The 10190-nt window shown below is 37.1% G+C and overlaps 1 protein-coding gene across 2 annotated transcripts; it reads left to right on the top strand.

Moving 5' to 3' along the window:
* Position 1: 1 nt before the first annotated feature.
* LYAR (Ly1 antibody reactive) lies at positions 2-8350 on the top strand. Of its 2 annotated transcripts, none has more exons than XM_071556801.1 (9): positions 2-87; positions 663-851; positions 1609-1723; positions 3619-3726; positions 5076-5159; positions 6199-6535; positions 6814-6918; positions 7808-7893; positions 8200-8350. In XM_071556801.1, exons 2-9 carry the CDS (start codon positions 730-732, stop codon positions 8332-8334), a joined length of 1092 nt encoding a protein of 363 aa, XP_071412902.1. In that variant the 5' UTR covers positions 2-87; positions 663-729; the 3' UTR covers positions 8335-8350. The 2 variants fall into 2 exon arrangements, with proteins under 2 accessions (XP_071412902.1, XP_071412903.1); XM_071556802.1 differs by lacking the exon at positions 2-87 and adding an exon at positions 129-176.
* Positions 8351-10190: the final 1840 nt, after the last annotated feature.

Raw genomic sequence — 10190 nt, 5'->3', positions numbered from 1 at the left:
GCGCAGGCGCGGGGCAGGCGCGGGGCCGGAGAGGCGGCGGGGACAGCGAGGCGGCACGTGCCGCGCTGGGCGGCGGCGGCCGCGGAGGTGCGGGGGGCGGGAGGGGGAACGGGCGCGGGAATGGGAACGGGAACAGGGCGAAGGGAGACGGCACGGTACGGCAGCGCGGTTGGCGGGTACGCTGTCTTCCCTCCCCGTGTGGCCGATCCACCCCGAGCGGCGCTGCTCGCCTGGACCCAGCCGAGACGGGTCTGCTGCGGGCAGCGGGATGGAGGAGCCGGGGGCGTCCGGCCGGGAAGAGGAGGGGGCGGATTGTGGGTGGGTACAGGAGTTCCTGGTTCCTAGGTTGGGGTGATGGGTACAGGGGTTCCTGGTTGTGGGTTGGGTGGTGTGTACAGGGGTTACTGGTAGTGGGTTGAGTGGTGGGTACAGGGGTTACTGGTTGTGGGTTGGGTGATGGTTACAGACGTTACTGGTTCCCGGATCTCTGGTATCCCCTGCGCTCAGGGTGTCAGGCGAGGTGAGCTCCTTCCTGAGCTCCTGCACGTGCAGGACTGGACTGCTCGCCCTGTCTGTTGGTGGGTGCAAACGTGTGTTTCTCTTCGGCTATCCAAGTGTTTCTTTCGAGCCATGGATGTAAGATCGCCTCCTTGTATTTCTAGGATTGTGCATGTGTGGGGAGTAAGAAGGTTGTGCCCTTTCCCTGGAAGCTCCTGACCACTTGCCACCATGGTAGTTTTCACGTGCAATTCGTGTGGAGAAGCCGTGAAGAAAGCACAGGTTGAAAAGCATGTGAACATCTGCAGAAATTGTCAGTGCCTGTCTTGCATGGATTGCGGCAAGGATTTCTGGTAGGAAAAGGATGTGAAATACCTTTGCTCACTCGGCAGGAGTTGTCACAAATATGGGATTTTCTGTGGTATATCAGAATTACATTTGACTATTTTTTGAATAATGAATATTTATATTTTAAAATTATACACATTTTTATTTAAATTCAAGCTTTATCATCCAAGTTGGAACCTCATGGACGACTAAACTTTAACAGAAAACAGGCATAAGTGGCAAAGCTTTCAGCTTATTGTCAACAGCTGTTACTTACTCTGCTATTGCAGAGAGAATGAGGTTGGCAATAATATTTCTTTTGGGGGCACTTAAACTTTGGTCAGAACTTCATTACCACATTAGTATATCTACATTTAGGAATTAGGTTTTTGCAAACATTTTTACCTGCTTTTCTAATTTTAAATTATGTCAATCTGAGTAGTGTAAAACACAGATATGTGTTAATAGCTATGTATACATTACATGTACAAATGTGTATAAGTCACGGAGTCATTAAGACAAGCAGCTGCAGTATACTGAAATGCATCTGATTTTGCAAGGCAGAAATTTTCACTGAAGGCTGTAGCACGACAGAAATGTCAGCAGTTTTACAAGCATGTATTCTAAGCATGTTAGATTTTACTCATATAATGTTGACAGTAATAATGTTTAAATGATCCATTTAAGTCATGTATTACTTAGTTTGTTGATTAGATAAGAGTTGCATATTTCAAAGGACTGAAGCATTTCTGTGACCTGTGGTTAAAAATCTCATATATTCAGGGGTGATGACTATAAGGAACATGTGAAATGTATAAGTGAAGACCAGAAATATGGTGGAAAAGGTTTTGAAGCCAAAACTAACAAAGGAGATGCCAAACAGCAGGAGTGGATTCAGGTAAAGTTTGTACTATATATAGATACGATAAATAGCTGTTGTTTACAATTGTTACAGGCACCAGAAAGGCTATACTGGATCAAACCAGAGATCTATTTTCCCCACTATTGCCAGACTTCTTTTGGCATTTCCTTCGTAGGTCTTTTGCTTATCCTGGTAAGAAATGCATCTTTTGTTTGTTTTGAATCTATCTCTTAATAGTTTGATTTAATGTAGTTTTGTCAGTTGTAGACAAAGAGGCATTGGTAGTTGTCCAACTTCTTTATGCCATACATGCTATTGTAGACCTCTGTCAAGCATCCCTCTCCATGTCATAGTCTCTGCTCCAGGCTGTGAAATTCTACCCTGCTCAGTTCTTCTATCTCTTTGGTCCTCTGAAGTCTTCCCAGTTCTACTGTATTCTTGTGAAATGCTCTTCAAGATATGGATGAACCGTAGATTTACTGTGTGTCATAATGATGTTTTCTGTGTCCTTCTTTATACCTTTCTAACTGGTTTTGTCAGTTAATCTGCTTTTGGATTATTTTGTTTTGTTGTTTCACTGCTGCTGATCCTTGTGCTGGCATTTTCATGGAACTGGCTATTTAAAATCCAAGATTGTGTTTAAGCTCTAGTGATCAACTTAAAGCCTGCCATTTTAGATGTGAAATGAGGATTACTTTTCCTTTGGATCCTGCTTTACATAAATTTGTATTGAATATAATTCACCTTTTTCTTATCTAGTCACTCATTTTCCTAAGATCTTTCTGGAATCCTCATAGTACTCATCCTGAATTGCTTCATATCATCAGGAAAATTTTCATGTCCTCTTGTCAGATATTTTGTAAATATATTGAACAGGAGAGGCTCCAGCATGGATAGAAATGTCTCCTACCCTTTTCTTCTTGTGCAAGAATCTACTTCTTAAGGCTATCCTTTGGTTTTCAGAAGGAACTCAAACATGTTTTTAAAAACCCATTAGTAATAAGTTAATCATCTTTATACATGGATTTGTTCAAGAACACAACATAACAATATACTTAGCTATGCACATACTCCAGGTATATGAGTATTACCTTTACAGTCAAAGATGTGTGCCATTGCTGGGCTGGAACATGGTTTGAGAACATCATTAAAGGCAGCATGATGTGAGTGCTATTGCTCATGAATATTGTGATCACTCTTTTCTGATTGTCCTAACACATCCACAAAATCTTTGAGTCAGCAGATTTTCAGTGGTGTAGGAAGGCTGTCCCAGTGTCTGGTGGATGAATCTTCAAGTATCCAGGAAGCTCAGCTCCTTTTTCCCTCAACAAGCAGCAGTGCTGTTCAAGGAACTGCCATAAGGCCCTGGCCTAATCTCCTCTGTTCTCTCATGCTGACACCCATAGCACAGGAATATCCTGAGCTGTCTTACAGGGATTAGTGGTTGTTGGAGAGGGCACTGCTTCGAAAAGAAAGGCATATCAAATTGTTAACACCAAAGTAAACCTGATTTTTCACAATTCACTCCAGAAGTTTGCTAAAAACCAGTCAGTTGACAATTGCTTTTCTTGATGAAGGTAGTTTTCACACTGCAAGAGTCCCTTATGGAATACAGTTACTTTACTTGAAAATGCTTTTATTACAAATGATACCTTGTACCATCAGAAAGCACTGGGTGAGCAGTCCTGCTTGGCTCTTCTTACTGTGTAGGTATAAGTGTTTACATAGATAACTTTAATGCATCTAATGATCTGTGATAAAACCAAAGGTGAGTGGTTTTCTTATGCTTTTTGAAAACATCCTGTGAGCAGACTATGGCATCTGTGAGCGCTGAGTAATCTCTGTTCAGTGTGTTTCAGACTTGCACACCTTGCATGTACCATTTGATCCTTGTGCTGCTTTTCTGATTTAATTCTGTTTTTCTAATTTAGAAAATTCATGAAGTAATGAAGAAGCCAAACATAAGCCCTAAAGTGCGGAACATCCTGGAGCAAATGCGTGCCTTCGACAACATTCCAAGAAAAAAAGTAAAGTTTCAGGTATGTTTTAAGAGAGATTTGTAGTAATCCATGCAGTGAGCTTAAAAATGGACTTTCTTAGGGAGTGCCACTCTCTTTGAAAAAAGGTGGGACAAACTGCTTATTTGGGCATTGGCATAGGTGGTGTAATGGCTGAATTTCAAATAAGCAATGTTTGTAAAATACATTTCCTTTCTTAAAAGGACTCTTTGTATGGCAGTTTAATTAGGTATTAAGCCAGACTCACCATTTAATCTTAATTTCCATATATACACTCTTTTTTTCTTTAATATTGTTCTTTTTTCTTATTTGCAGTTTCTGTTGAATGTCCAAACTCTTAGACATACTTTTAAAGATTTCTTTTTTCTGTGGCTTTGTTTTTTCCTGGTGAAGGCAAGATCCTGTTTTGAGAGTTTTCCTGTTACTCCATATCCTGACAGAATCTTCCACACTGCATGCTTCTCTCAAGTAAATTCCAAATGTTTCATGTGGCATCAATAAAGAATTACTGACAAGCTGGCCTTTTATTTTTTCCTCTCTGTTTTGTGCCTCAGATTTTGAGGCCAAGACAAGATCATACTTGCTTCCAAAGCATTCAAATAGAACTTAATAGAGCTTTGGTGAAATTGCTCCTAGCAAGCTGAAGGTTAAAACATTTTTCTAAGCAGGGAAGATGATATAAAAGCATCTTTCTTTTTCATAATGTATGTTGCAGTGGAGTTTTTGCAGTTCATTGTTCCAGTTGACTAATGCACCTTTACTGGGATTTTCAATGCAGTGCAAAAACATTTCCATTAGGTTTTACATAGAATTCTGTATTTCTAAAAGTTGATCTGTTGTTGATAGTATAAAGAGCTTAAGTATAAATTTACTGCTTTATTTTCATTTTCACCAGGAACTCCTGCAATAACCCAAACAGCTTTCAAATGCTTGCATTGAGAAACTTGTTTAAATTTTACTTTTCAGTAATAAACTAAGGTATCCATTGAGGAGTGTCACCATCTGTCCAGTACACAAATAAATAAGATCAGATTATTAATGTTTCAACTCCTGGGAAGATTCAGAAGGTTTGGTAGGACATTAACATAACCAGTTATATTCAAAAGCTTGAGGATTATCTTTTATATATACTTAATCTCTTTGGGATTGCTGTTGGTGAGGCAATTGGGAGACTGGTGTAGCCTCATACCAGTACATAGGCATTATTTGAAATAATTTAGCAAGGAGGCTTGAGAGATTCATAGGAGTAACTTCTAACCAGATCTTAGAAGCAATGATTAGATTCTGAAATGAAAAAAAATACATGGTAATTAAGAAAGAAAATCAGAGGTGCACATTTTCAGTTATTGATGTTTTTTTTCCCTGCACAGAATTGGATCAAGAACAGTTTGAGAATTACTGACAGCACTTTGCAAGATCAGGTGTGGGATGTTTTCTCAGAAGCCACCAGAAATGTAAGTTAAGTTAGAGGTACCACTTCATACAAGGGGAATGCAGTTCAAAATGCTGCAAGTAAAGCCTTTCAGACTCCTTTTGTAGATGTTAGCAGAAACATTGTCTGCCCTTGTTAGAATGGATTATGTTATAATGTAAAATTATAATTATAATAATGTAAAGACTAAATTGCTTGTTTGTGGAACACAACTGTTGCTGAAGTAGTTGCATATACTGGAGAGGTTGTGATTGAAAACTTGGACACAGTGACACAATTGTGTCATGATAATCAGAAGGCTAATTCAACTTTATGCTACTAGTACATAAAGAAAGGAAAAATTACTATCTTTACCTTCGGTTTAGTTGGTGTTAAGTTGCCTGTATGAAGATCTATTATCTTTCTAAATAGCCACACTTAACATTTCAGTAATTGTATTTCACTTGTAATTATTACAATTAAAGTTTAAATTAAATATTAGTTTTTTCATTAATATATTAATTCTTCTACAAGAAAATCATTATAAGCCCAGGAACATTAAAAGAAAACCAAATATATTAAGCTGAGAAAAATTACAATTAAAACAACCAGGAGTGCCTGTGTTGACATCATGCTTATGGGTTTGTTGTCCCAGATGTATCCCAAGACAGGGAACTGGATGGCAAAACTAACGTTGTATTACTTACTTAAGGGCTGTGTGTCTGGGAATTGGTTCTGTATCTTTCTGTAATATTTTGTTTGTATAAATCAAAGAGTTGTCACTCCCTTAATTACATTTAGCAAACACGTTAAAACACATAGACACTTACTTCAAGTAGAAATTACATATATTATAAGATAACATTGCTTCTGTGGTGTTAATGAACATTTAGTATGTTAAGTTAAAAAAAGAATCAGGCACACTATTTAGTGCTATTTCTCAGGTAACTGGTGTCACCATGTGTGACCAATTTAATTGATTTCAGAATATTAGTGTTCTTCATGAATTACATAGTAAAGGAAAGTTGCAGTGTCAAAACAAAGCATGTAAAAATTGTAATAGTCTTCTTTTTCAACAAAAGATTTCAAATGAAAAAGAACAAGACAAACCAAAACAGAAGGGAGAACAACAGTCTGCAGAAACTGGAGAAAATGCAGTGTCAGAAGAAAATGGAATTACAGATGATAAAGTTGAGAGGAAAAAGAATAAGAGAGAACGAAAAGAAGAGAGACAGAAGAACAAAAAGAAGGAGAAAAAAGATTTGAAATTAGAAAACCAGCCAGAAGTAAAAAAGAGTAAAAAATCCAAAAAAGGAAAGGAGAGCGTGGAGAATGAATTTGAAGCAAATGGAAGTGGCCATCAGAGTGAAACAGAAGAGGAAACAAATGGAAAGAAACGCAAACATAAACATGTAGAAGGTATTTGTTATACAACTTATATCGTTGTTTGTTTTGAGGATGCATTTTCTCAATTCCAGAGCTCAATAAACTACCTAAGTAGAATTTTTAATTAGGAAGTTGCTTATACATATGCAAATTAGATTATTTTTTAAAGTGATTGCACAGTTCTTTTCTGTAATCTGAATCTCTTCACGAATATAAACTCATGTTACAAGAATAGAAACTTTAAGTCATGTCAGAACTTTTCTTCTGGTTTCAAATTTTTTTGTGTATGTTTATCCAATTCCATCTCTTAGAGGAACCTCATATCAAAACAAAGAGAATGAAAACTGAAAACCTTTCAGAAGACATGGAAACAGAAAACACCAGTGACAACGAAGAAAGTGTGGGAACTAATCAAGGTATTCTTAAAGGAACAATTTATATAGTTACAAAGCTATCCTGCAAAAGACCTAATGCAGAATACAAAGATGGTGCTTCTGCAGGAAATCATGAAATAAATCACACTTCAGTGTACATAAACATATATTCAATATGCACACCTGTTCAGAGTAAGTAGCCTGTGCTACACTTAACACCTGATGCTGAATTACTTCTCTCACTTGTTGCTTCTGCTGTGCTCTCAGCCTCTGGCTACACTTGATTCCACTGGGAAGTGAGGATTCTGGTATGTGTGTATCACCACAGCAGGTCACTTTCCTGCTGCCATGCACATGAGCCAACACAGAGGAAAAAGAGTAGTAGCTGTCTCTGACCTCCTGGTATCTCATATCGCCATTTTTGCTCAGTGAATGATAAATTGGATTTCAGATGTGTCAAACCTTAGTTTATGCTTAGATAAACCTACTTCTGCCTATCATCCAATACACTATGACTGTGCTTGAACATACAGGTAGTTTATTTGGAAACTACCAATTAATGACCTCTGAAGGTGGCACGGTCTGAATTTATCTGCCTGTGCTCTAAGTGTGAGGAGACAGGATCTTCCTAACTCTTCCTGAATTATGGAAGAGTTGCTGCATAATAGCTGCAGCCAGAAGTTAAGTAAAAGCAATCCTGACCCCAGTTGTTCAAGCTGTCTTAGTTCTTTGTGTCTATTCTATTACAATTTTCAGAAGCAGCTATTGACTTTATGCTTAAGATACCCTGCTGTTGTAGGTCAGTAAGGAAATAACTGTTGTGGTAGCTGAACTAGTTGCAAATTTGGGGGATTGAAGGCTAGTTAGTACTAGAGAAGACTCGAAAATACCCAATTTTACTAATGATGTTGTATACCTCATTATTTTCTAGGTAAATTCAACTGGAAGGGAACCATCAAAGCTGTTCTGAAACAGGCTCCAGACAATGAAATTTCAATTAAAAAATTAAGAAAAAAGGTATGGTACAACATGGGGGTTTTGTCTAGTGAATTTATTTCTGTAATGTTGAAGTTCATAAAATCCTGCCCCCTGTAAGCAAAGAAGGTTTGACATTATTTAACAGAATATCAATTGACAGAATGTCAACTGAAGGATGGTTTCTTTATTGCTTACTGAGTTATGGAAGAAAGTCAGTGCTAATTCTACAAAGAAATAATAGCAAATTGGATTCTGTGCTACTTTTAATACAGTAACATGAATGTATTATTGCTTAAAATGGAATCATGTTTTCTAACTAAAAACTATTCCTCTGTCTTTGTGCAGGTTATAGCTCAATATTATGCAGTAGCTGGTGAACAGCACAAGTCAGAAGAGGAGATCCTCGTCATATTTAATAAGAAAGTGAATAGCAATCCCAAATTTAAAGTTCTAAAGGAAAAAGTGAAACTTGTTAAATAAAAGTTTGCATACTTTACATAGCTGTTGCATTGTAATCTTGCAGGCAGAGTCAAACTCTACTGTCACTGGTACAAATACTATGCATTGGTCTCAATTTAAATTGTATATGAGAAAGCAGAATTTAACTTTTAGTACTGGATTCCTCCTCTTTTTCTAGATTTATCACAGAAAATTTTCAGACATTTTATTTTTTGATTTTATGGAAAATGTATATTTTTTAGTACAAGTTTTAAGAGGCATTGAAAATAATTGCTGCCTACTGTATTAAAATTCTTCCAGTAATGGATATCATTTATAGGTAGGAATGTTTTATCAGGACCTAGGCTGTGTGGCTTTTTGCAGAAACTGTTTTAATATCAAATAGGATTTTCTTATTCAAAAACCCACTGTGGAATGAATGTTTTGTTATGCTAAAATTTAAAATGGTGTGACTGATATCCCTTTTACACACTAGCTAGTGTATGAAGGCTTTATTAGCATGCTAATTCTGTGTTGCAAAATGCAAAATTAAAGTGTCTCTCAGATTTGTGTGTGAAATGCTACACATTCAGTGAAAATCTAAAGACTGAGTTACCTGTATATACATTGCTGCTGAAAGTCTTGATTTGTAATGCAACTGACTTCAATGTAATTGGTTATGTGGACTAAAAATTGACTGCTTTAATAAATTACTTTAAAATATCACCTTAAATAGAATAAATCTTGTCACTTTATAATTGAATAATAAATCCACAGATTATATGTTATTTGAAGAGGCTATTACATTGCAGTCACTGAAACGATTTTGGTAGACCAGGTATGTTACACATCTGTAAGAGACAGAGTTGCCTCAGGAAAGGTACTTGAAGTTTTATAGGTTTTTACTCAAATGCAAAGTACTTCTATCTAGGGAATTTCCTACCATGAAATAGTCTATTACAAACAGTGGTAGAAGGCAGTTGATGGTATGGTGGTTTTAAATATTGCTTAGTGATTTTAAGCAGATACACTTCTATCAAACTCCATAGTAAAAATGTCTGAATTTACAGAAATACTGAATATATTAAAAGTTATAAATATGAAAAAAATAATTGATACACTGGATCCATTTTTTCTGAGTATATATTTGTCTTATAGAAGTTGCAATAAAAGCAATAAATTTAAGATCTCTGCTAAGTGTTAGTTAATTCATGAAAAATTACTTTGGAGATAAAAAGAATAGAATTTATTTCATCATCATCATGGGTGGGCTTTGTAAACGAAGGGCTCTACCATGTGGGTGTGTCCTTCCAGCCTGTGCAGTGGATTTTTTAGGTGAGGCACAACCTGCATGAAACTGGCCCCACCTTTTAACTCTTAAGGTTCATCTGCCACGGCTGAGCGAGCTTGGACAGTGAGAGTGAAGTCCTCAGGACTAGAACCTACAGCACCCAGTATTCCCAGGAGGTCTCCCATCCAAGTACTAACCAGGGCTGACCCTGCTTCGCTTCTGAGATCTGACAGGATTGGGTGTCAGGGTGGCATTTAACTGCCGTAAAATTTATTTACAGACATGAGACTGAGAAGTTGAGAACATTTCAAAAGTTTAGGATTTGTGGTTGTTTGGGGGTTTTTTTTGTTTTTGTTTGTTCTTTGTTTTGTTTTTTAATTTGGGACACATAAAAATAAGGCCTTGGCAGTGAAACTGAAAGCAATACAGTGCAATTAATCTTTTCACTCACTGTATTTATTTTACAACATCCTGCTACATAATGATCCTAACCAGGTTTGTTAAAGTAATTCTTTCATGTTTTCATAGGGGTTTTTGTTCTGTTTAGAATTAATTCCAAAATATGCCATTCACTTACACTTTTCACCTTTAATTGTTGACAACAGCA

The sequence above is a fragment of the Pithys albifrons genome, chromosome 5 (genome assembly GCF_047495875.1).
Source record: "Pithys albifrons albifrons isolate INPA30051 chromosome 5, PitAlb_v1, whole genome shotgun sequence".
Classification (NCBI taxonomy): domain Eukaryota; kingdom Metazoa; phylum Chordata; class Aves; order Passeriformes; family Thamnophilidae; genus Pithys; species Pithys albifrons.
The sequence above is the reverse complement of the archived record's forward strand: the minus strand, read 5'-3'. Positions and strand labels throughout refer to the sequence as shown.

Bases quoted from the DNA above. Each gene is read 5' to 3' on its own strand.
- LYAR (XM_071556801.1), top strand. From the start codon at position 730: ATGGTAGTTTTCACGTGCAATTCGTGTGGAGAAGCCGTGAAGAAAGCA. The intron at 3,727-5,075 runs GTATGTTTTAAG...TTCCCTGCACAG, and splicing joins GAAAAAAAGTAAAGTTTCAG to AATTGGATCAAGAACAGTTT. The intron at 5,160-6,198 runs GTAAGTTAAGTT...TTTCAACAAAAG, and splicing joins TCTCAGAAGCCACCAGAAAT to ATTTCAAATGAAAAAGAACA.